Genomic DNA, 26,716 nt, shown 5'->3' with positions numbered 1-26,716 from the left:
GCTGGCTCACCGGTTTTCCTTGCTTGGACCACTTTTGGTAGATCCTGACCACTGCAGCCTGGGAACATCCCACAAGAACTGCAGTTTTGAAGTTGCCCTGACCCAGTTGTCTAGCCATTACAATCTGGACCTTGTGAAAGTTGCTCACATCTTTACTCTTGGCCATTTCTTCTGCTTCCAACACATCAACTTCAGGGACAAACTGTTCGAATATATCCCACCCTCTTCCAGGTGCCATTGTAATGAGATAATGTTATTCACGTGACTTGTCAGTGATCACAATGTTATGGCTAATTGGTGTACGCGCTTAAATGTTAACATTAGAGAAAGGAGGGGAAGATAAACAGGAAAACTGAAAAATTACTGACCTGTGGCCATGCTGATATGGGAAAAAGTTCCCTCTTCCCGCCATTCACATGACACAGCCTTCACTTTTGCTGGTAGCTTGCCTGTGTCTTCTTAACGGAAAACACAGGTCATTAATCCCCTGACACTCAGGACCACCCTCTGACCTCTCCATCTTCCTGCTACAACATTACAGGCTACATCTAGCATTCTTCAATAGGTGCAGGAGACCTGAAAAAGCTTACATAGCGGCTGCCTTTTGAAAGACTAGCCACCACTTTCCCCTTGGTGCTGATATTCTGCTTTCTCACCCATGTGCGCCTTTCCAGCTCCAGCACTTCTACATGCTTTATATGATGACCAGTAGCACCTAAAAGGTGAACATAACATTAGTTATTAGTTAACATTATAGATATAATACATGATCAGGATGTATGGCAGTGGGGGTCAGGTGAAAGAAACAAGCTTGCAGTGTTTTTCACACTTTTACAGAAGTGCTTTTCAGTGCTCTTGTATAAGTGTGAACAAAACATCAGGGTTGTTTCACAGGAGCACTCTTAGCACTGCTGTGATAGACAGTGTCTCAGCTGTGACTTTGACAGCTGAATCCCAGCAATTCCAGAAGCCTCTTGCAAGGTGGCACCAATAGGCATGTGCCTAGGGTGCCTTATGGTAAATCTGTCTCTGCACAAATGCACTCATGCAGATTTATAGCGAGATAATTAAGATTTAACAAGGCAATGCATTCATCTAGTCACTTATAGGTTAGGTAATTAACCAGAAACTGTGTCAGATGGTGATGGTGAGGGATGAGGTGGCAACTGGAGCTTGGATCCATCAGCTCTGGAAGAGGGCACTATGTGAGGTAAGTGTACCATAATCATGTGCCACCTCCTATGGAGCATACTTAAAGTGCAACTGAAGTTTTGGATGGTGTGGAGAAGGATTAGAACATGATTTTCTGTCTGTATCCTTGTTATGGAAATTCTCCCTCTCTAATTGTCCCAGTGACTGTTATAACTGAATTAAAAGAAAATCCCACATTTTGGGCTGTCACCAGAACAGGAATAGATAGGAAATCTTCCAGTGGGGAAACTAATTCTGCTGACCCTACTAACCACCAGGGATTTCCTTCTCTTTGGAGGGATTTCCTCTCACCTCCTGTTGTGGCTATTAGACAGGAAATGAAGGTGAATCTCATCAATAGGATACAAATGGAAAAAAAAAGCTGACAGGGGTTATAACCACCCCTTTCTCTATCTAAAACTAATGGCCTTTGGCAGCTGAGTGAATAACCAAGTCGTAGTGAACTGAGTCGAACGGTGTTCAGCTATTCACTTCAGCTCTCTATGGCTGATTACATTGGCTAAAATCAGCTGTACATCAGCTGCCTTCGGCTGAGCCGCAGTGCAGAAGCCGTTCGACTCAGCCAATCCAACACCTGGATCGGCTGAGCCGAACCTCTGGCAGTTCACTCACTGCCTTTTGCCCCTATTCTCATAGGGGCCAAACAGCAGTGAGTGCATAGCCGAATGCCGCTGAGCGACATTCAGCTTGGCTATTCTGCTCACTACCTCTGAGGTAGCGAGCAGAATAAAAAAAAATTTAAACAAAAGGTTAAGAAAATAATAAAAAAATTTAAAGAAAAGAAAGAAAAAATGCGTGGGGTCCCCCTCCCAAACCATGCCAGACCCTTTAGGTCTAGTAGGAATTTTAAGGAGGAACCCCACTCTCAAAAATGGGGAAAGAAGTGAGGGGTCTGCCTAAAATTCCCCACCAGACCCTTGATCCTAGCACAGGCCTGGCAGGGCAGGAAAAGAGGGAACAAGCGAGCACCCCCCCCCCCCCCCCCCCCGTCCCAGGCCACATTTCCCCGCCACGGGTCTGGAAAAGCACCTTGTCCCCATGTTGAAGGGGACAATGACCTCTTCCCCACAAGCGCTGGGTCGTTGGTTGTGAGGGTCTGTGGGCAGGGGGGGCTTATTTACTTTAGGGTAGATCTTTAATAAAGGGGTACCCAGATGCGGCCCCCCCTTGTGAATGAGTAAGGGGTATTTGTACTCCTTCCCATTCACTAAAGAGTTAAATAAAATATAAAAAGTTATATGGATATGTGTCTTTTTTCAACCTGACTAACTATGCAACTATGTAAATTAATAAAAAGACCAGACTATTTAAAAAAATCCTTTAATTGAAAAAAAGGCCAAAACACATGTTTTTGAGAAGTCTTTTTTTTTAAATCCCAAAAATGGATCCACAGACGTAATCCAAGGTCAATCTTGACGCCCAGCGTTGTCCACGACGACTCGGCAAAATAAATAAAACCTGGCGCCCGCCCACCTGACCGCATGCAACAAACTGCCGCAAAATGAAGGATCTAACTGATGGGGGCAAAATATAAATAATTGGGCGGGGCTAGCAGTGACATCACCGCTAGCTCCGCCTAACTGTTTACATTTGGCTGCCACCTGTCAGTCTTCCCACAGGTCCTGGCCAAATCAAAACTGGGCAGAGCCAGCTGTGACACCCAGTTGTTGTCATTTAATGACAGCCCAGTGTCCTCAAATTACATGAGGACACTGGTCTGTTATTGAATGATGAAAACAACTGGGCGGAGCCAGCCGTGACATAACGGCTGGCTCTGCCCAGTTGTTGTCATTTGCAGGGAGAACGGTGGGCTTCGCCGACTGTTCTCCCTGTTTCGACTGTGACTACAGCTCAGCCGAGCCGAAGCATATGCGTTCGGCTTGGCTGAGCCTCTTGGTGCCTTCGGCTGCTGTACGGGCTATTGTGAATAGCCCATAGAGCAGCCCTTCTGTTCAACTTAACCAAGTAGGCTTCGGCGACCGAAGTGAGCCGAAGGATCAGCCAAAGCCATGGCTAGATCCTTCGGCTCCTTAGTGCATAACTCTCTAAAAAAAAGTTATGTTGTAAAGTAGAACTCCATTGGAAACCTTTTTCTTTTAGTTTAGGGTAAAGCGACCAAGAGTTCTATCAGATTTTTGTTCCTACAAAGCAAGAATGACAGTTGCTCTAATCATTTTAAATTAGCAAAAAGTAAAGGTGCACATGGGCAGGGCAATATAGAAAGCAATGCAAAAATTCCACAGTCTCCAGCAAGTTAGCACAAAAATTCTAATTTAAACTGTTTCAACATCTCAAGTTAAAAAGTAGTAGAGGTTTAAAGAGTATTTACATAGATTTGCAATTACATGTGAAGTCATGGTTAGGGTTATTATAAAGTCACATAAACAAATAAATTGCCCTGTACGTTGAACACAGGTTCAGCACTCTCCATAGGCAATCATTGCATTTTCATTATAGAAGACAAGGATTCAACACGTCACCCCCTGGCAAATTGTATTTTTAAAATGTGTACATTGAAATGACATGTCGAGTGGCTGAGCAGGGAAGGACATATTCACCCTTTTCTAAATAGGACAAATGTTTCAGTAAGCACATTTTCCAATGCAAGAAAAGATGTTGCCGAATGTAAGTAAATTTATTTATACCAGGCTAATGTTGGATGACTATATATGGAGCTGTGCTTCATGAATAGGGTGAATGTTGCCCTGTAAGTTTGTTGATTTTTTAGGTAAATGTACAACATTCTTCATGTCAAATACCTTATAAATAGACTCCCCGAGTCAAATGTTTTGTCAAATGTCTATTTATGTCACCTCTGTGTAAATTCATATACTGTTCGGAGTAATGTCCACATTCTGAAAGGACAGTTGCAGAATTAATATTTTTCACATCTAATAACAGGGTGGAATCTATGTGGTCACTCTCTTGGATACATTTGCTGCGGGAACCTCAATTTTGTTTGCTGTTTTAATAGAGGCAGTCGGAGTATCATGGATTTATGGTATGTATAATACTTTAGCAGTTTTCTTTTTTTTTTAACAGACTGTGTATGTTGCTTTGCAAATGCATGCACTTTCACTGTTTTATATAGTTGTATTTTGAATCAAATCAAATGGGTTTTCCATTCTGTAAAGTGGTTTGTTGGTTCTGATTCCAGTATGTAGAAACAATGACAGATGGTCCAAACTGAAACTGAAAACCAGACTTGGTCTATGTACCATATGGAATGAATACCTAACCTAAAATAAATAAATAAGTATATGCATAAACCTAATAATAATGATTATAATAGTCTATCCATCAATGACTTACCCTAATATTACATAGCATTTCATATTATGCAGTGCCTGAGTACAGTTATGCTTTAGGATAGTATATGTTGTGGGATTTCAGCTATAACTGTAGAGCTCCAAGGACTCCTTCCACTCACCAAATTGTGTTATAGGGTTTTCCTCCTACTTATATTCAGTAACAAAAAAAGGACATGCAGAACAACATACCGTAAGAGTTCAACCTTCGGGTATGAAGTTGCCCAGCTTAAGTCTCTCTGTCTATTGAAGCACTGTCAATCTCTCGCAGTAGAACAGTGTTCCACTTACCTATTACCAGGCTATAGTCTGGTCAAGGCCAGATAGTCTGGACACCAGTTCCAGTGTCCACACATGCTGCTCATGCAGTTATTTCTCACAGGCTTCAGCCTGGTCAGTGCAGGCCAGAACAGATACTATAGTGTCTGCACACATGCACATTACCTTGGAGCACCTAAACAATGCCAGGCACTGCTGGGGCAGATAGAAAACAACTGTTTTCTATGTGCCCTGTTTACACCACAATGCAGGTGTGATATGCAGTGCAGTGTGAAAAATGCAGAACTCACATTAAACCTCTGTGACAATGTATGCAGTGGGAAAATTAGACCTGCATGAGATAGATGCATATAATAGTATCCTATTTATAATGTAAATAGATAGTCTGCGCTTCTGGAGAGAGGTAGTAAAGAAGGAATAGATAAATAAATAAATAATTGAAAAATAGTGAATAAATCTATTAAACCCAGAGCAGCTCTGAAAAGGGGATTAAAGAAATCCCTACGGTAATCAATAAAAATACAAAGCGCTAAAGGTACTAGATAATGTGTACTAATCACTAGTTACTATGTAAATGTTACAATGTAAATCCATGTAGGGGGCTGGACATTTACTGTAATGGTGTGTGATATAGTATTAATGGCAATGAGAATAGATTATATCCAAGTGGTAGAGGTTTCATGCATAGGCATAGGCATTATAAATAGGATAATCAATAAAAATACAAAGCGCTAAAGGTACTAGATAATGTGTATAAAAGGTGAAAAATAGGTTTTCAGGCGAGTCGGCCTGGAGCCTATTAATAAGTATTACATGTGACTAATAAACCAATACAAACCTTTTATACACATTATCTAGTACCTTTAGCGCTTTGTATTTTTATTGATTATCCTATTTATAATGCCTATGCCTATGCATGAAACCTCTACCACTTGGATATAATCTATTCTCATTGCCATTAATACTATATCACACACCATTACAGTAAATGTCCAGCCCCCTACATGGATTTACATTGTAACATTTACATAGTAACTAGTGATGTGCCAAACACCCCCCGTGTTCGGTTCGAATTCGAACTTTAGAACATTGAAAAAGTTTGAATTCGAACTCAATGCAAGTCTATGGGACCCAAACTGAAAAATCAATTGTCCCCTTTTTGAAGGTTTATATGCAACTTAATGGCCATAAAAAGGGTATGGGGTTTCGGGTACTGCCCTTTGGGACATGTATCAATGCAAAAAACACTTTGAATAAATACCATTTTTAAAGGAGCAGTGATTTTAGCATTGCTTAAAGTGAAACAATTAAAATGAAAAATTCCTTTAAATATCGTACCTGGGGGTCCCCTTAAACTGCCTGTAAAGTGGCACATCTGTACGATGTATACAACCTGCTGCAGCAAAACTGAAATTATTATTTTTTTAAATGACATTTATAAAGAAGAAGAAAAAAAAAGTGTGTGGTTCCCCCTCCCAAACAATACCAGACCCTTTATGTCTGGTAGGAGTTTTAGGAGTAAAAAAAGCAAAAAATAAAGTGCGTGGGGTTCCCCCCAGAAGTCACACCAGGCCCTTAAGGTCTGGTAGGAATTTTAGAGAGGAACTCCACCCCCAAAAATGGAGAAAAAAAACGTAGGTCCCCCCTAAAATTCCATACCAGACCCTTGATACGAGCACAGGCATGGCAGGGCAGGGCAGGAAAGGGGGCCGTACCAGGCCACATGCTCTCAGAACTGGGAGGGTGCTTTTTCAGGGTTGCCCCTGGAAAAGCACCATGTCCCTGTGCCGATGGGGACAAGGGCCTCTTCCCCACAGTCCTGGGGCGTTGGTTGTGGGGGTGCAGGCAGGGGGTTTATTCACATTAGGGTACCCCTTTAATAAAGAGGCACCCAGATGCAGCACCCCCCTTGTGAATGAGTAAGGGGTACTTGTACTCCTACCCTTTCACTAAAGGGTTAAATAAAAGTTTTAAAAAAGAGGCCAGACTTTTGGAAAAAAAACCTTTAATTTTAAAAAAAACAGACATGTTTTTGAAAAGTCTTATACAGAGGTTCGTCGCTTACCGACTTACCTGTTTTGCGACCGCTCGCATTAACGACGGACCGCCGACCGACCTCAGGAAGTAACGTCCTCCGATCTTCACTGCGGGTCCCGGTAAGTATTTCCATTGCCCGATGTACAGTACACTGTTCGGTACTGTACATCGGCAACGCTATACAGTACTGTACTAATGCAGTACAGTACTGTATAGAGTTCCTGACTTAACGACCAATCCATTTAACGACCTGGTCGTAGGAACGGAACTCGGTCGTTAAGTGAGGAATACCTGTATTTGAAAAAACAAAACCCAAAAAAATTGATCCACCACATCACCTAGGGTCAATCACGATGTCCAGCATTATCCATGACGGCAGCGACTCGACAAAATAAAAAATAAATAGAAATTTAACAAAAAGACACCCGGCGACCCGTCCGCTCACGTCGAACTTCCACAACAGAATGGCATTCTGACAGATACTGGCAAAATATACTGTTAGAGCTATAAGCTCCTTAGATCTCAAGCCTGCATTTACTGTATTTCATTGCAGTGCTGCATGTTAAACGGAGAAGTTCCTGCTGCTCAGATTAGTGACATTCTAAAACAGCTACACCTACAAAAGCAACTTAAGGCCTTGTTCACACCAAATGCAGAGCAGATCCGGTCAGGTTTCTGCACATGCAGTGCAGTGGGTTGTGCCGTGTTTTTGATGCGTTTTTCCGCGTTTTTGATGTGTTCCGGACCGTTTTTTTTATTTAAGTTTAACATGGGCTTTCAGGCACTTGCATGCGTTTTTGCGTTTTGCATGCGTTTTTGATGCGTTCCAGAGCAGGTGAAATAGGGCTTGCCGCAGTTTCTTTTACCTGCTCTGGATCTGCACGCTGCAATGTGAATTGGAGCTCAAAATACCATAGGAATACATTGGACGCAGTTTTGATCCGGTTTGCACCTGCTCTGCTCTGGATCTGCTCCGCGCTTGGTGTGAAAAAGCCCTTAGACTGCAGTGCCTTGGGCTAACAGGAAGTGAGCATGATGGTCTACCAATATATTACCAAAACAACTGTAAAACATTCCACATTATTTTAAAATAAGCGTGCATGCATCTATTGCTACCAAGTAACCAAGTCAAGTACCGTAATTTAGTTGGTAGTAAAAACAGTTTGTGCTGTACTACCATAATGTTTATTTCAAAGTCTCTGATGCAGAGGTAAACTGTCAAGACACTGTGGACCCAGACAAAAAAATAAAAACAAATCAATTACTCCTTCTGTTTGTAATGGTTCCATTAAATAAAGGAAAATATATTACAACTATACATTGTCTTATTACTAGTCCATGTGGCTTCAGCAGAGATGTAATGGCCAATCTTAGATATTCTGCTAGAACACCTTAAACATCAACCTATCACTGCAGCCAGTGGCAGATTATAATGGCGTGGATTGGACAGCTGCATAGCATAGCTGTCTATGGGCAACTGTGTCAAACACTTTTACAAAATCTGAATATATTATAGCCAGAGCCAATGCTTTGTCTAGGTTATTGCTCACTTCATAAAAAGAAAGTTAATTTGTATGAAAACTTAGATATTTTGATATTTCTATTTTTACTTTTTTTATAATATTGTTTTCTAGCAAAAACGATCGCACTCTCAAGTATCTTCCTACTATAGAAGTTATGCTAACAGATCTATAGTTATTTGGCAAAGACTTTGATCTCTTTTTTAAAATATGCACCACATCGGCCTTGCGGTAATCCATTGGTACTAAGCCAGTCATTAGAGTGTCACCATCTGGGATCAGTAACCAAAGGTATCGAGTTTGAAGTGGAAGATGATAAGCATAGTTAGTAAATTAGCAGCCAAGGGTCAGTCACGAGTAGCAGTATAAGGCAGTGGTATCACAGCAAGAAGCAAAAAATTGGCACAATAATCTGGCAAACAGGAAGTGCAGAGGCCTGGCATACATAGGCAGTTCAGTGGAGGAGCAAGGAGTTCAGAGTCCAGCAGAAAACTAAGTTTAACTGAGGACTGCACAAACTATCCTAGAACCAAGGTTCTAGGTGGCTCAGCAGAAAGAACCACTGCCAGATTCAGCAGAGGCCTTGCATTTAGATCCAGATCCTGACAGTGTACCCCTCTATGCAGGATGGCTCCTGTCTTCTTAGGGTCTGGTTTGTGAGGAAACCGCTAAAGAGATTATTTTTTCAGCCTAGGAGCATGAGCATTTTCTTAAGGTTCCCAAGAATTCTCTTCTGGATCATATTCTTTTCATCAAAACAGATATTGTCATTTGTTCCTGAATATTCTGGAGTCAAGAAGTCATTCAACAAAAAATTATTCCTCACCTTCTACATCAACATGTGGAGGGGATGGAAGAACTTTCCCAGAAAAGGGATTTTCATGAAAAGGTTTGAGTATAGAGGCATTAAAAACAGAGTGAATCTTCGTGCTGGCAGGAAGTTTTAAATGAAACACAACTGGATTTATTTAAAAACCTTTGGACCAACTTAGAAGATGGGACATGTGTCTTAGATTTTTGGTAGACAGCCAGACCTTGTCACCTATATGAAAGGTGGGAGCAGCCTTTTTGTAATTTTCTTGAGCCTCCTTCAATATCTCCATTAATTTTTCCTGAGTCTCTTGTAAGGCAGTTAATCTGTTCGTTACAGCAGTTGGAGCTTAGATAGGAAGGCTAGGGATAACAACAGGATGATAAGCAGTATTTACATAAAAAGGCGTTGAGAAGTGGAGTTGTGCTTAGAATTATTATAGGCAAATTCTGCTGTTGGAAGATAGTCCACCTAGTCATCCTAAAGATAAATGACAAAACACAGAAGATACTGTTCCAGTGTCTGATTGGTCCTTTAAGTCTGCCCGTTATATTGAGGGTGAAAGGCAGAAGACAAATTTATTGTAATGCCTAAGGTTGTACAAAAGCTCTTCCAAACTGTTGAGGTAAACTGCACTCCTCTATCAGATACTACATTATCAGGGATTCCATGCAGTCTGAATTCTTCTCGAACCATCAGCTCGGCAGTTTGTTGAGCAGTGGGTAACCCCTTTAGTTATAGTTAGTTATATATCCTGCTCCATTTAAGAGCATAGGGCCGAAGTGAAAGACTTTCTCTGTCGATAGTTCCCAGCCTTTCATTTGACCTGCAGCCAGGCCAGGTTTGTGGGAAATACAGCATCATATGCTGATATGTACTGAATGTATTTCTGACACTCTGATGTGAAGTGATATGTATTTTGTAGATGAGCTGTAGATGGCACTGTAGTACAATGCTAGTATTGCTATATGCATGCTTATCTATGATACACAGGACGTTATCCTATATATATGTTTCCTTTACAATGCTGTATTCTGATGTAATATTCTCCTAAGCAAGTAAAACTTAATTCAGTATTCCTCAAGATCTCAGTGTTTCATCTAAACACATAACCAACAATGTTCAAGTCAACAGCCTTGACATCGTCTTATAGGCTTCACCGCCAGGAGCCTCTGGGTCTGCCTATCCTGTGTTATTCTTTGGGATTACAATCAAGCGCATGTCTACAGATTTCATTTGTGCCCTTTCATAAGGTATGTCTGAACCATCTCCATTTATGCTCTTGGGTCTCTGTTGCAAACGGTCTTTGGTGACCACTGGAGAAGCTCTATATTAGGGATCCAATTTTGTTGCCACCAGTCATGAATGATGTATTGCAGGCAACAATTTACAAAAACCTGGATATTTTATGTGGTTTCCACTGATACTCTCCATGTCTCTCACATAAAACAGCACACATTTTACTTTAGAATTGAAGATTTGAATCTTCGTACGAAGATTAATCTGGTTCGAATGCCATATATACCGGAGTTCTACAACAGTGCCTCAGGCTTTTCTGACCCATGTGGAGATGTCAATCATGGTTCCACCATCTTGCCTAATGTGGATCCCGAGATATTGAAAGTTGTCAACTTTTTCAACTTGCTGGCCAGATACAGTGAAGTTGTAGAGGTTTGCTCTATTTACTTCCATCGAGGCAACATTAATGTGTAGACCCACCGCTGAAGAGCTGTCAGTGAGATCATCAAGCTTATTTTGCATATTAGCTTTACGTTTCATGGGTAGTAGAATGTACAATTGTCAGCAAAGTCAATGTAATTTAATTGTTCCAAGATGATTGGGTGCCAATGCAATCCTCTATTAGGTTTACAGTCAATAGGTCCAGCTAAGATCTTATCGATTACTATGAGGAAAAGTAGCGGTGATAAGATACATCCCTGTCTCACACCGGTGGTGACCAGATTGGGATGGACAATACTCAGTCATGCACACAAAGGCCTCATACTGTGCTTCAACAAAGTGGATGATCTTCTCCGGAATTCCCCTACATCTAAGAGTGAGTTATGATTGAGTTGGTTGAACGCTTTTTCATTGTCAATAAAAACCAAGTGGAGAGTCTCTTAGAATTGATTGATTTGCTCCAGAATGATACGGAGTGTGGCAATGCGATCCATGCAAGGTCTTCTGGCACAAAAACTTGCTTTCTGTTTTCAGAGAGTAGCATCAATCTTCTACTGGTATCCAATTTAGGACCCCTATGTTGGGATGAAATGAGCCATCTTAGTGAGATGGCCAACGACTACTAAGATAGTAGTCATTTCTTTAGAGGGTGGAAGATTTACCATCTGGAGCAACCCCAGAGGAGAGGATCGGGGTGTTTTGAGGTGCACAGGTCAGACATGAAACAAGAGTTTTTTGCATCTTTCTTCTACCTGGACCACCAAAAGGAATCTCATAAAAGTTCTGCAGTCTTTGTGGACCCGAAATGCCCAGCAAGTTTAGCATCATGAACCAGCCTGAGGACCTCCACCCAAGGTAGATACAAGGTACATAGAGACAATAGTCTTGAGTCCAAAAGCTATTCTTAAAGGTGAGTTTAATGTCCTTGGGAGGGTGGTTGAAGAGTTGCTCATTACTGTAGCCATCTATAAGTAGAGATAAGAACTCTTTGGAATTCATGTTTCCTAGGAAGTTCTTTTGAGGCAGAATGGTGCAGTAACGGTTGTTTCCCTGGAGGGGCTCTGACAAAGTCTGTGATAAGGCATCTGCCTGGCCATTTCTTGGTCAATACTAGATAAAGAAGTTGAACTTGGAAAAGAACACAGTCCATCTTGCTTGTCTAGAGGACAGTCTTTTGGCAGAAAGGATTAAATTCTAGCTTTTTATGATCAGTGAGCACAGTCACCGGATGACTGGCTCCTTCCAGCAGATGTCTCCATTCAGAAAAAGCTCCCTTAAAAGGAGAACTATGAGGTGAGTGCTTTTCACTCACCTCATAGTTCTAGCCAACCTGTGACAATGAGACTGTCACAGGTCGGCTCAGTAGATCGGGAAGTGAGCGAACACATACCGGCGTTCGCTCACTTCTCGATCCTGCCACAGCTCTATGCCGTGACAGGGGAGTGGCTGGATTCCCCCCTCCCCGCTCCGATCCTCCAGCGCTGACTGGCGGAAAAGAAGATGGGGAGGGGCAGATAGGCCCTAGATAGGCAGAGCCAGCTGTCACTCACGCAGCTGGGCGGATCCAGACATAATTGTCGGGATCTGCTTCAGCTGCGGCGTCTCAGTATACCGTGAGCTGTAGCTCGCGGTATACTGAGCTTAGGGTGACAAACTAGGGTCCTCCCGTTACCCTAAGGAGAACTATGGGGAAAAGCCCTAACCCCATAGTTCAACTTTAATTGTCAATATTTTTTTTATTTCCAATATCATAATTATTTTCATATTTTAAATTGCCTTTTCTTATTCCATATGGCTTTTTTTAACATTGGATGTGAGCCATATAGGTTTTACTTTTAGCTTTTTAAAATGATTGCCCATGGGAATATATTGTGAAGTGTGTTTGGAAACAGTCAATTTGGAACATTCCCATTTCTGTTCTATGTTTTTTTTAGCTCTCAGCATTGAAAAATGTACTCTCCTAAAAATAAGTGTTTTTGTATTTCGAGTATGTGCTTGTTGTTTACAACTTAGGTTAAATTAAATCACCTGCCATAACCCTCCCCCCATCTTCCCATTTTCTACCCTCCATTAGTGGCTGACCCCTGTATGACTTATCTGCCCCCCCCTCTCCCCTAGTTTAAAAATTCCTCCTGTCATACAAATGTCTGTACATTATGCACCGTTGAAACCTGATAAGTGTACTGTATTTACTTTACAATAAAAATTTACATGCAAAAAAAAAAAAAATCCTCCAGACTTCCCTATAAACCTCTTCCTTAGCACAGCAGACTCCTTCAATTTAGGTGAAAACTGTCTTTAGCATATGGGTGGTACCCCAATAAAAAGCCAGCCTGGTGCTCTAGACCTCCAAATCTTTATTTTTTTACACCAGTCCTTTAACCATGTGTTTAGCACTCTAAACTCGCACTACCTTTCTCGCATTGTGCATGGCACAGGGAATATTCCAGAGAGTATACCCTTGGAGGTCCTTCCCTTCAATATGCAGCTTAGTTCTCTAAGTTAATTCTGAAGGAGCCTCTATCTTCCATCTATTTTGTCATTGGTCTCAAGATGGAACAAGAAAGCAGTGTTATTATTAACCCCTCCCAGTAATTTCTCTACCCGGCCCACCATATGCAGAATGCTGGCACCAGGTACACAGCAAACCATTTGATTGAGGTGATCTGGACATCAAATTAGTCTCACTGATTATAGAATCCCCTATTACAACCACCTGTCTTGGCTTTCCTGCATTACCCTCACCACCCCTACTATATGGGCTTCTCACCCAGCTGTTGGGGGTTAGTAGTGACATCTAGACATGTGCGATTCAGTTCATTCCGAAATTCATTTTGGATGAATTTTCGGAAATTCGGATGCATCCAAATTCCGAATTGCAGCTAAGACGAATGCAAACGAATCCGAATTCCTGATTTCCCGAAGTTCGTTATTGTACTAATTTCGTTGCAGCAAAATTACTTTAGGAAAAAATAAAATGACAACATTTTCCTTCTACAACAATTCTTTGGTTAAAAGTTTAGAGGCAATAGTGTAGTGGTTAGAGTACTGGTTTGCCATTGTCAAGGTTGCAGGTTCTAATCCAGGGCAGGGAGAATAATGGATAAAGTTTTTTTTTTCCTTTGCTTTTGAATTGGCATTCTTCTAACATTCCTATCAGACCTAAAGGGTCTGGTATGAATTGGCTTTTTTTTTCATCTTCTGCAGACTGTAAGAAAGAAAAAATTCATTTTTTCCCCTAATGTCATTTTGCTGCAACGAAATTCGTTAGCTGTAGTCCGGCCGAAATTCTTTTATGTACGAAATTCGTTATGGGGGGAACTTCACGCTTTTTTTTTTCATCTTCTGCAGACTGTAAAAAAAAAAAAAATCATTTTTTTTCCTAATGTCATTTTGTCTGCATCGAAATTTGTTATTGGACGAATTCCGTTGCAGCAAAATTGAATTTTTTTTTTACAGTCTGCAGAAGATGAAAAACAAAAAGCATGATGTTTCCCCCCAATTCATACCAGACCCTTTAGGTCTGGTAGGAATGTTAGGAGGGACCCCCCCCCAGTTATAACACAAAAAAAAGGGCATGGGGTTCCCCCCAAAATCCATGCCAGTCCCTTAAGGTCTGGTAGGAATTTTAAAGGGGAACCCCAGCCCCCAAAAATGGGGGAAAAAAACGTGGTTTCCCCCTAACAGTCCTAACAGTCCTACCAGACACTTGATCCGAGCACTGGCCCGGCAGGGCAGGAAAGGGGGGGGGGCGGATCGAGCGGCATTGGGAGGGTGCCGATGGGGACAAGGGCCTCTTCCCCACAACCCTGACCCGGTGGTTGTGGGGGTCTGCGGGCAAGGGGGCTTATTTGCATCGGGGTACCCCTTTAAATAAGGGGGAACCCAGATGCCGCCCCCCCATGTGAATGAGTAAGGGGTACTTATACCCCCTACCCATTCACTAAAGGGTTAAATCAAATAGTTAGTAAAAAGTCCAGAATTTTGACAAAATTCTTTAATTGAAAAAAACCAGTACATTTTTGACTATTCCTTTAATAATTTTTTTTTGTAAATGGCTCCATCGATGTAATCCAGAGTCAATCAGGATGCAGGACCCCTGCCGACCCACCGAAATAAAAAAAAGTCCCGCCGCAGATGACCACCGGACGCCGCAAAAAATGACATTCAGCCCGAATGTCAACAGATGGGCAGAGCAAGCCATGACGTCACGGCTCGCTCTGCCCATTTGACATTCTCAGCTGTCAAATGCTACATATTGCATGCATACATATCAAAAAAAAAATGTAATGTCATTTTGCTGCAACGAAATTCATCCATTAACGAATTTCGGCAGGACTACCGCTAACGAATTTCGTCCAAAACTAATTTAATTTCGGACCCGAATCCGAAAAACGAAACTAAACTAATTTTTTTTGCTTCAAAATGAAACTAAAATTTTTTTCTTTTGTTTCAAAACTAAACTAAACTAAACAAATTTGTTGCTGGTGCACATGTCTAGTGACATCTACAGTGGAAACCTCTGGGTTTGCCACTCACACATACTTAGCAAATATGTTGGGTGCTCAACCACAGAACTAGCCCCTGCAACTCCCTCTAGCTACAGTAACCCAGCTTCCTACCTGATCACCCTCACTTACCCCTCGACCTTAACCCCATTAAGTGCCTGCCCAGTGAGCTGCATAGGCAGCCACCAAAGATACTGAAGAGGTGGAAAGCTGAAACGCAAGTAAAGAAACACAGGAGCACTGCAGTCCAGTAGCATATCCAGGATATGGAACATATGGCATATATTCTGAGTGCCACTTGAAGGGGGGTGGTGTTCCATGGGTCAGCAAATGTTTGCAGACCCACAGAGACAGATTACTTTTTTTTCCTCTCCCACCCCTTCCCATACACATCTCCCCTCCCGGCTCTTAGCAGCTAGAGTGGGGGGGGGGCATGTGTATGTTGGCTGAATGCTCTGACATCACTGGTTGCCAGGATATTGGTGGGATGCCAGCTAGAGTGCCCCAGGTTGCTAAGAGCCGGGTGGAGAGATGTGTATGGCCCTTACACATCAAGTCCAATAGATATTCCAGCGCACTCCTTACCGGTATACCACTTGTAGATGGGTGCCAAAATGACTGTGGATGGCACTGCTCAGGTCCAAGTAGATACAGTATGTCACCAGCACACCAGAATCAAGTGTCCAAAATCATCTTTATTGACGCATGTACATCTTATCACAGGAAAGGCCTTTCCTGTGACAAGATGTACATGCATATTTAAAGACAATTTTAGACACTTGGTTCTGGTGTGCTGGTGACATACTGGGGGAAATTTATCAAAACTGGAGCAGACAAAATCTTGAGCAGCCGTGCATGGCAACCAATCAGCTTCACTCTTCAGCTTATTCAGCTAAGATTTTAAAATGAAAGATAGAGGCTGATTGGTTGCCTTGCACAGCTGCTCAAGATTTTGTCTGTTCAGGTTTTGATAAATTCCCTTCACAGTATCTACTTGGCCCTTACATATCTCCCCGGCCAGCCTTTAGCAACTGGTGGGTGTTCGGCTGAGCCCAAGTGCAGAAGCCGTTCAACTCAGCTGATCCAACATCTGGATCGTCTGAGCCGAACCTACAGCAGTTCACTTGCTGCCGTTCACCCCTATTTTCATAATGTCCGAACTGCAGTGAGTGAATAGCCAAGTGCCAGTAGAAAAAAATGTAAACAAAAGAAAAGAAAACGTTAAAAAATAATTAAGATAAATGTAAAAAATAAAAAAATGGAGAAAATAATAAAAACAATTAAAGAAAAGAGTCTTAAAGGACAATTTAAACCTTGCGTTTTTTTGCATACTGTATATCTACTGCTAGCAAGTGGTGTATATATAGATCAGCTAGCAAGCAGTAGATATATGCAAAAACATTAAGAAAAAAAAAGTAACTAAAAGGTTAAAGCTTACCTGTGTTTTGGGCAGCCGCAAAGGCTCATGGGGTGGGCACATGCACAGTAGAGATCTTTGGCCGGGAGAAGAGAGACACCGGGTAAGTCAATGCACACGGACAGACACCGTGTGCACCGCATGCACACAGAAAACACAGCAGTCAGCGCTGGATCATAGGCTGTCACCAGCGCTGAAGGAACAGCTGAAAACTGCAGGAAAGAAGAAGATGATCGGATCAAGAGGCATCATTTAAGGTAAGTCCTTACACTAACATTGTCCTTTTCATCTGTCCCTCCAGCGGTGCGGCGGGTCTCCGATCCAGCGCTGACTCCTCTGTGCTTGCTGGCACTTCCTCCCGGTGTCTGCATGCAGGGTGCACGCGTCTATAGACTTACCTTGTGTCTCTCCTCGCGTCCCGGCCGAAAATGTGAACTGCGCATGCGCCCTCGCTTGCTAGCAGTAGATATATGCAAAAAAAAACGGAGGGTTTAATTATCCTTTATGGTCACTTTAGGCTCCCCACACACATTACAATCTGACTGATCTCCTCTAGATCTACCAAATTCCATGTATAGGAAGGGCCTGGCAGATTACATACAAAATGATACAGTGTTGGCAAATCTAAAGTAGATTGAACAGAGATTGTATGGCAGATTGTTAGGTGTATGGTGATCTTCACAGATAGCGGAAAAGTTTATTGGTGTCAGTGGTAACATATTGGGGGGAATTTATCAAAACTGGAGCAGATTTGCATGGCAACCAATCAGCTTCTATTTCTGATTGTCAAATCTCAACAGAGCAAACAGAAGAGAGATGCTGATTGGTTGCCATGGACAACCGCTCCCAATTCTGTCTGCTCCAGTTTGATAAATTCGCCCCACTGTATGTGAGAAGTAGAAATTGCTAATCTCTGGGCAATCCCTAGGCTTCTATGAACTCCTGAGGGCTTGTTCACACCAATTGCGTTGCGTTACAGAACACACCGCAATCACTCACAAAACTTCCCCCTTCGTTCTGGGGCAGGAGGGCGCGTGGCGCTGCATTGAAGTCAATAGAACCGTAACCACGCCCATCCACCCACAGTGCGATTGGACACGTGGCAAAACATTGCCTGCGTTCCGTTCCACTGCAAACGCAAAAAAAATTAGAGCATGGAGCATTTTTTGCATTTGCAGTGGAACAGAACGCAGGCAATGTTTTTCCACGTGTCCAATCGCACTGCGGGCAGGGGGAGTGTGGCTGCGGTTACATTGACTTCAATGCACCGCCACGCTTCCTCCTGCCCCAGAACGAAGGGGGAAGTTTGAGAGCAATTGTGGTGCGTTCTGGAACGCAACGCAATTGGTGTGAACAAGCCCTGAGGGAGAAAAGTATCCACATACTGACCATCACTGTCTGCCTCCATTCCTCTCTACCTAGGTCACATTTCCCATACAACAAAACACACTGCTCTGTCTGAACCCACTCCATGTAATTCACACATGGAGCAAACTCAGCACTGTGTTCACCCTCAGTCGATCCACTTACCTCACAGGTGACCCCTCTGTACCGCGCTCCCTCCAAGTCCAAGTGTCCTTGTGTGCAGAGCGGAGCAGCCATCTGTCACACAGTCCCGCCGGTGACTAGAACTCCTGCCGCCTCCTCCCATCTCGCGTCATTTCCTCTGATCACAGACCTCAGTGCAGCATCATCGATTCTGTGGCCGGCAGACTGCTCTTCACTGCTGGGCTCTCCCCTCACGTCTGCTTCTGTGCCCGGCTCCCCCCTTCCCCTTCTCCTCCACAAGCAGGCTCCGTACATTAAACGGAGCTTATACAAACATGCTGTCAGTACGCAGTACAAGGCGTTTGCCTAGGGCCGCTCCCAAGGAAAGTGCCGCTCTAGGCAAACGCCTTGTTTGCCTCGCGGTAAATACGCCCCTGGAACGACCCCAAGTTAAAAAGAAAAAAAAGTGCATGGGGTTCCCCTGCAAAGTCATACCATGTACTTTAGGTCTGGTAGGAATTTTAAGGAGGAACCCCACTCCCAAAAATGGGGCGCAAAAAAGCTCAGGGTCCTCCTAAAATTCCCAACCAGACCATTAATCTTTGCACAGCTCGGAAGGCAGGAAAGGGGGGGCTAGTGAGCGCCACCCCCTCCCTACCATACCAGGCCACATGCCCTTGGCACTGGGAGAGTGCTTTTCCAGGGTCGCCCCTGGAAAAGCACCTTGTCCCCGTGCCAATGGGGACAAGGGCCTCTTTCCGACAGGCCCTGGGATGTTGGATGTGGGGGCTTGCGGGCAGGGGGGCTTATTTGCATCGGGGCACCCCTTTAATAAATCCAAAAGATGTCACCAGCACTCCAGAAGTAGATTCAATATATTTTAATGACAACGGTCATTCAAAATCACAAGTACTTTCGGGGCCACGTTGGGTCCCCCGTCACCATTCTGAGCCTGATGACGGGGACCCAACGTGGCCCCGAAAGTACTTGTGATTTTGAATGACCATTGTCATTAAAATATATTGAATCTACTTCTGGAGTGCTGGTGACATCTTTTGGAATTACTACTTGACTACACGGTGCCTCCGTGGTCACTACAAGCACCCTATTACAGACATCATCTCCTAGGAGATCCGGTAAGGAGTGCAGGAAGATACACACAATTTTGTACCCCTTTAATAAAGGGGCATCCAGATGCTGCCGCCCTTGTAAATGAGAAAGGGGTTCTTGTACCCCTACCCAGTCACTAAAGGGTTAAAAATATATAAATAAACAGACCAGACTTTTTAAAAAACCTCCAACGTTGTCCACGACGATGACGAATCGGCAAAAGACGCTCGCCAACCTGATCGCACTCGACGAAATCCCACCGCAGAATGAAGAATCTGACAGATTGCGGCAAAATATAAACAATTGGGCGAAGCTAGCAGTGACATCACCCAGTGTCCTCAAATAACCTGGGGACGCTGGTCTGTCAATACAGGACAACAACTGGGTGGAGCCAGACATGACATCATGGCTGGCTCTGCCCAGTTGTTGTCACTTGCGGGGAAAACAGCCTACTTCGACAGACCGTTCTCCCCATTTCGGCTGTGATAATGACTCAGCCGAGCCAAAGCATATGCGCATAGGCTTGGTTGAACTATTTGCCTGCCTTTGGCTGCAGTACGGGCTATTGTTTATATTGTCGGACAAGCAGGCCACTAACCCGCCGAGAATCGTACGATTCTCAGCGGGTTTTCAAGCCTGCTTGCTCGACAACTGCCGAATGGGCCGGTGTGCGCACACTGCCCGTTTGCAGTGATCGGTCACAGTAGAAACGGTCGCACTCCTTCCATACACTTTGCGATTATCGCACAATCGCGGGATTTCCCGCGATTCTCGTACGATAATCGTACAGTGTATGGGCACCTTTAGGCTGGATTGCTTGTGGCTGTGATTCCATTTCAATGTTTTGTAGTGCTGTTTTTTTATTTGTTTATTTTTTTATGTGTTTTTTTGCTTTGATTGAATGCTAATGTATTTAAACCACTGTATAATAATGCTTTTTGGTGTAGTGGTTTTTACATTTTGAAGTTGTAATGTTTTAAGTTTTTAAGCCAGACCGGGACTGGAGTATGCTTTGTATTTTAGCTAATGATCAGTTACCAGGTGGTCTGCTGGCCCCTCATCAAGCTGGGTTGAAGTCTTGCCTTCTGGTGTGTATTTAAAGTGCTTTTTATAACTAAGGTGCACTCCTGTTGTTGTAATTGTAATAGTATTTCTATTTTTTTTTTCTTATTGGAAAATGCCACCCAGGGCAGTGCCCTTTGTTTGATAATCCCTTGACTATTAGGCTTGAAAATGCAGATAATTGATTTCCAAGATTTGCCTTCTATTGACTTCAATGTGATTAGCATTAAGGTTTGAAAATGGCAAACTTTTTTGCCAAATGTACCTGTGATCGCACCTAAGCAAGTTCGCCTTTTGCTATTTATATTTATATAGATTCAATAGCAATGAATGTGACATTTACTACATATTCACTGGACACTCCATATTTATATAACAAAGTTACGGAAAGATACATCTTCCCAACTACTGTTTGGGACTGTACTATTTATATTTTGTAGTTTGCTAATCCACCATTTTGAAATTAAGAATCACCATTTTAAATTTGAAAAGAAATGCAAGAACTGTAGAAAGTTGCCCATGTGTTAGTGATGCTTTTATTGCATTTCTAGGTTGTTGAAACAATGATTTGATATGAACCCCAATCCCCATTATTACACTTATATATTGTTATTTGTATCAGCATAAAAATCAATTAGCAAATGTTATCTTTAGTTTTTTCATTTATCGGAGGCACAGCTTCAGATCATTACCTACCAGGTATAGTGCCACCTGCAGCAGTATGACACTAGGCACAACTACAAAACAAAAAACAGGGGACACAACTACCTTTCCCACACACACATACTGTGGAACAGCTCAGTTATTAGCCTAACGAGTTTGGACATAGACTGCTCTGGCTGGGAGATAGGATAAATAATATACATCCTGGAAGTCTCCCCAATTTCTGCCATCAAGCCCATGCAGTTTTTTTGCCACATGCAGATTCATATATTGATAAATTAACTTTTTTAATTTTTGGTTATTATTAGGTTGCTCCAAACTTAGGAACAGCTAAAAATAACCTTAGAGACTGATCCTGACAGCATGTCAGAATCAGATCTCACTAAAGGTCTTTGATCGGGGACATCCTAAAACATTTAATGTGAAAATGGCTTAATGTAGCTTAATGTGCCTAAACCTGAATCAATCGCCTTAATACTTTGCACAACCCAAGTTCTCAGCTTCCCAAACCTATCCTGGATGTTTCATGAATTTTGGTTACCCACAAGGCAAATTAGTGACATTAAGCTTGTTTTCTGTGAAGCTTAATGTGGCTTAACGTAAACAACAAAAAACAACTAATAGTGTGGATTCGTTCAAGAAGCATTTGGACCATTTCCTGAGAAACGGTAATATACAGGGGTACAGGAACTCCTAATAACGAGATGACACAGGGACCCATACACACACACACACAATAGGTTGGACTTGATGGACATATGTCTTTATTCAACCTCAAATACTATGTAACTATGTAACTTAGATGGTAATCTATTTCCCCCAAACTTCCCATACTACAAGACTCTATCTATGCCAACATATTCTGAAGATTTTGGGTCATTTGATAAAACATACCAAAAGTTATTCACATTAAACTATTTTATTTCAATCCTAAAACACTTAGCTTAATGTAAATTAGCTTAATGTACCATAATGTGTCTAAACCTCAATCAATTGAAACTTTGCACAACCTAAGATCTCATCTTATTGAGTGACGTTAGGCTTGTGTAGCCCCTACTACCTTTTGTGCAGTGGCTATTAGAAATTTAAAGGGTTATTCACAAAGCTAGCCGCAGGATCATCCGTAGCTCCAGCTGATCCTTCAGCTAGCTTCGGCCGCCGGAGCCCTTCAGTTCAGTAGAACCGAAGGGCTGCTGTAAGGGCTATTCACTATAGCCCATACAGCTCCTGAAGTTTGGTCGAGCCAAAGGCATATGCTTTCGGCTCGACTGAGCCGAGGTGAAACCTGAAGCGGGCTGAACGGCCAGCCATTGTAGCTCGTGGAATACTGAGACGCCGCAGTATACCGTGAGCTGCTGCTCGCGGTATACTGACACGACGCAGCTGAAGCGGATCCCGACAATTATGTCTGGATCCGCCTAGCTGCGTGACTGACAGCTGGCTCTGCCTATCTAGAGGCAGAGCCAGCTGTACCCGCCCCCTCCCCGTCCGTTCCGCCAGTCAGCACTGGCGGATCGGAGCGGGGAGGGGGGAATCCAGCCCCTCCTCTGTCACGGCAGAGAGCCGTGACAGGATTGAGTGGTGAGGGAACGCCGGTATGTGTTCGCTCACCTCCCGATCTACTAAGCCGACCTGTGACAGTCTCATTGTCACAGGTCGGCTAGAACTATGAGGTGAGTGAAAAGCACTCACCTCATAGTTCTCCTTTAATGTGTCCAGTTTTAGCATAGTTGCTTCTTTTACAGAGTGAACTGCAGAAACGTTTTTACTCAAAACTCTTCATGGAGCCCAAGAAGGGTGTAGCATGACCTGTCTTGGATCTCAAAGCATTAAATGTGTATCCAAATCTGCAATTTAAAGATTGAGTTAATTAATTTTGGTAGGGGCTTTCTTGCATCAGGGGGCATTTCTTGCATCCATAGACATTAAGGATGCACACCTCTATGTACCCATTTATGCGTTCTAACTACACTTTATTACTTAATTATTACATAAATATTGCATCAGTATGGAATTGTTTTAATTTTTTTTCTGCAAGAAATGGTATTTAACTATTGAAAGTGCATTTATGATTATTTTCACTCAAGATGGCTCCATTTTCTGCTCTCCTCAAAAACACCTCATAAAACTTCACAGTTTTTGTAAGTTAGCTTAAAATTACATACATTTTCATAAGTGTTCGTAATAAGTGTTAAAGTGGAAGTTGAGGATTTTCTTTTTCATCTGTAGTAAACCTTATGCCTAACCTATGTTCCTTACCGTTAATATTAATTCTACCGCCATCATTCTTGATATAACCTAGTGTATAGGCTTTAGTGGTGGTTCACCAATGAAACAGTGATACTACCACTTCTACTGCAGAAGCAATAGTCTTTCCAGTATCATATGACCACATGAAATATTCATATAGTTCAGCCTCTGCAATAATTCCTCTGCATCTTTTTTGAAATATGAGGTAGCACAAGAGCACATGACCTGATTATTTTTTTTGAACTTTTACAATTCATATTTACAATTGAAAATGTGTAATTTACATAACTGGGGTATTCTCTACCAACATATTTTTATTCATGTGCCTTGAGCCAAAAAACATTTTTTTTAATGTTTTCTAGACACGTTCGTTTTGGAAAAATTTGTTTTTCTGACTAATTTTCGTTATTCGGAGATTCGGATGTATCCGAATTTCCAAATAACAGAAATGACGAATGAAAACAAATCCGTATTTCCGAAAATGGAATTTCGGACAAAATTCGTTAGCGGTAGTCTGTACGAATTTTCGTCTGTGGACGAATTTTCGCTGCAGGAAAGTGACAATAAAAAAAGTGTGTGTAGTTCCACTGCAATGGATAACAGACCCTTTGGGTCTGGTAGGAATGTTAGGAGGGACACCCCCAACACCCCCACCCCCAAGTAAAAAAAAAAAAACTTTTTAAGGGGGAACTCCACCACCCAAAAATGGGGGAAACCCGTGGGGTCCCCCCGAAAATTCCTATCAGACCCTTGATCCGAGCACAAGAATTGGGGGGATGATCGAGCACCCCCCTCCCTGCACCTTACCAGGCCACATGCCCTCGGCATTGGGAAGGTGTCCCCATGCCGATGGGGACAAGGGCCTCTTCCCCACAACCCTGACCCGGTGGTTGTGGGAGTCTGCGGGCAGGGGTGCTTATTTGCATTGGGTACCCCTTTAATTAAGATGAAATTCCAGACTGGCCAAGAAGGGCCTGATACTCCAAAATAATTTATCTGGTTGCAGATGCCCCTGGTATCTCCCTGTTTAGGAAGACATTCTATCTTAGTGCCTCATCATGTAGTCATTTTAGATGTGAATATGATGATCAATTACTTTTCATGTAGTAAATTTACATTAAGTTGAATTAATAAATGGAGTTTGCTGATAAACAAAGTCCTTCAATACTTTAAAACAGATATAATCTTAAAAACAAAGAAAAATATGCATTGCAGCTTACCAGTCTTTACATGTTTCATTTTAATTTTCACCTAGTGATTCAGCCATTAAGTCTGAGATTTGCTAGCTTTCATTAACAGACTAAGCTGTAGCTGCAGCAAAAGTGGCAGGTAGAGGGCTGAGACAAACAATTTAACACTGGCAGGGGTGCTTACAATGATCACTTTTTGTTCCTCTATGTAAAATATTTATATCAACAGGAACAAAAATGCATAAAAAGTGTCAGCTGGAGTTCGAATATAATTTGCTAGTCAAGTCCATCGTAATTTGGACTTGACAATGTTGCTGTCCAAGCGTGGCTCCATTGCTCCTCCAGAGAGTAGAGCTGCACTAAAACATGAATCACCAGGTGAAAAAGAAAAAAAAAGCCCAAAAAAGAAAAGTAATGCACCCACCACATTTAAGTATTGGCAATCTGTAATATATTATAGTTCCACATAATATCATTAACATGACTGACCCAGAGAGACAACGGAGGAGTAGAGGACTTCTTACAAAATATAGGGATAAGCTGGTGAGCTGCAGCCAAAAAATGGCATAATAAAATCTACTTTTGACTCTTTCGGGAACCCGGAAAAAGACAGAAGGGCCACTTCAGGGGATGTCTCCAAAATATCACTATATAGGCGATTATAAACATCAAAAATGTGTTGCCAGAAAGATTAAATCAAAGGGCATTCCCACCAGATGTGTAAATAAGTGCCTTTTGACGCTCTACATCTCCAACAGATATCTGAAGAGCTAGGAAAGATACGATGGATACAGACAGGCCTAGTAAGGATCTTGAAATTTTTTTCTCGGATGTAACTAGAAACAGAATTTATATGTAAAATGAATAATGGTGTCCCAATCGCCTTCTGGTAGGGCACATAATAAGTCAGTATGCCACGCAGCCGTAAAGCTAGGTGGTTGAATATGTAGTTTTGCCTGTAGCATCCCATACATCAATAATAGCATATGAGGCGGAGGTTCTGAGAGGGTAAGCAAACATTCAAATGGAGTAAAATCTCTGTGGGGTCTATTCACAAAGGTACCAAAGGATCTAGCCGTAGCTTCAGCTGATCCTTCGGCTAGCTTCGGCCCCAGGACCCCTTCGGTTCAGTAGAACCGAAGGGCTGCTGTACAGGCTATTTCCTATAGCCCATACAGCTCCCGAAGTTGGCCAAGTGGCTCAGTCAAGCCAAAGGCATATGCCTCGGCTTGACTGAGCCGCGCTGAATGCAGAAGCTGGCCAAATGGCCAGCTTGCTTCTGACAGCTGGGTGGAGCTAGCCGTCATCTCACGGCTGGCTCCGGCCACTTGCAGAGAGATCAGCATCCCTGGTTACCAGCTAACCAGGGACGCTGTCATTACACACTGAGAACGGCCTCTCCGTGTTCTCAGTGTGTAATGTCAGATGGCGTTCTTGGTTACCTGGTAACCAGGAACGCATCTGTCATTCCTCCTCCGGACGCTCTGGGAGTCTAATAGGCCGGGGGAGAAACACTTTCTCACAGAAAGGTTCACTCTGCTCGATCGAGCAGAGTAAACCTTTCCCTGCTCGGTTTTTTCTTTTGTTTATTTTTTTTTCTTCTGATGGCAGCCAAAAAAAAAGACCAATCCCCATAGGAATGCATAGCTAGATTCCTATTGGCTATTTCAATTTGCAATATCCAAAAAGGAACTAGCTATTGCACCCACCCACTGCTGCTATCAATCAGAAAAGGGGGACCTGCAGTTCTCCTTCAGGTCCCCGTCTGGTGATTGACAGCAGCAGGGGGCGGGTGCAATAGCTAGTTTGCTATTGACTATTGCAAAGTGAAATAGCCAATAGGAATTTAGCTATGCTTTCCTATGGGGATTTTTTTTTTTTTGTTGACAGCAGCAGAATCGCCCGGCCAATAGAAAACAGTTGGGCGGAGCTAGCTGTCACTGCTAGCTCCGCACAATCGTTTTATATTTTTTTCTGGCCGAACATGCTGAGCATGTTCGGCCGACCCGAAGCCACCCGATGTACGGCTGATTTCAGCCGATATACGGCTGGAATCATCCGTACCAGCCTGAAGTGAATAGCCGAACAGCATTCGGCTCACTTCGCTTGGGGTCGGTGAGTCACTCGGCTGCCTACGGCAGCTTAGTGAATAGATCCCTGTGTGTTTGACCAGTGCTGTGT

The 26,716-nt window shown here is 42.8% G+C and overlaps 1 protein-coding gene across 1 annotated transcript in view; it reads left to right on the top strand.

Moving 5' to 3' along the window:
* Positions 1 to 26,716, top strand: part of LOC108798466 (sodium-dependent noradrenaline transporter-like) — a 180,224-nt gene that overhangs the window by 84,955 nt on the left and 68,553 nt on the right. The window contains exon 5 of the mRNA XM_018570227.1: positions 4,114 to 4,213. Coding sequence (XP_018425729.1) covers positions 4,114 to 4,213 — 100 coding nt within the window. The remainder of the gene's footprint in view (positions 1 to 4,113; positions 4,214 to 26,716) is intronic.

Source organism: Nanorana parkeri, unplaced genomic scaffold (genome assembly GCF_000935625.1).
Source record: "Nanorana parkeri isolate BGI_ZX_2015 unplaced genomic scaffold, ASM93562v1 scaffold1481, whole genome shotgun sequence".
Classification (NCBI taxonomy): Eukaryota; Metazoa; Chordata; class Amphibia; order Anura; family Dicroglossidae; genus Nanorana; species Nanorana parkeri.
This window is presented reverse-complemented; position numbering and strand designations above follow the sequence as displayed.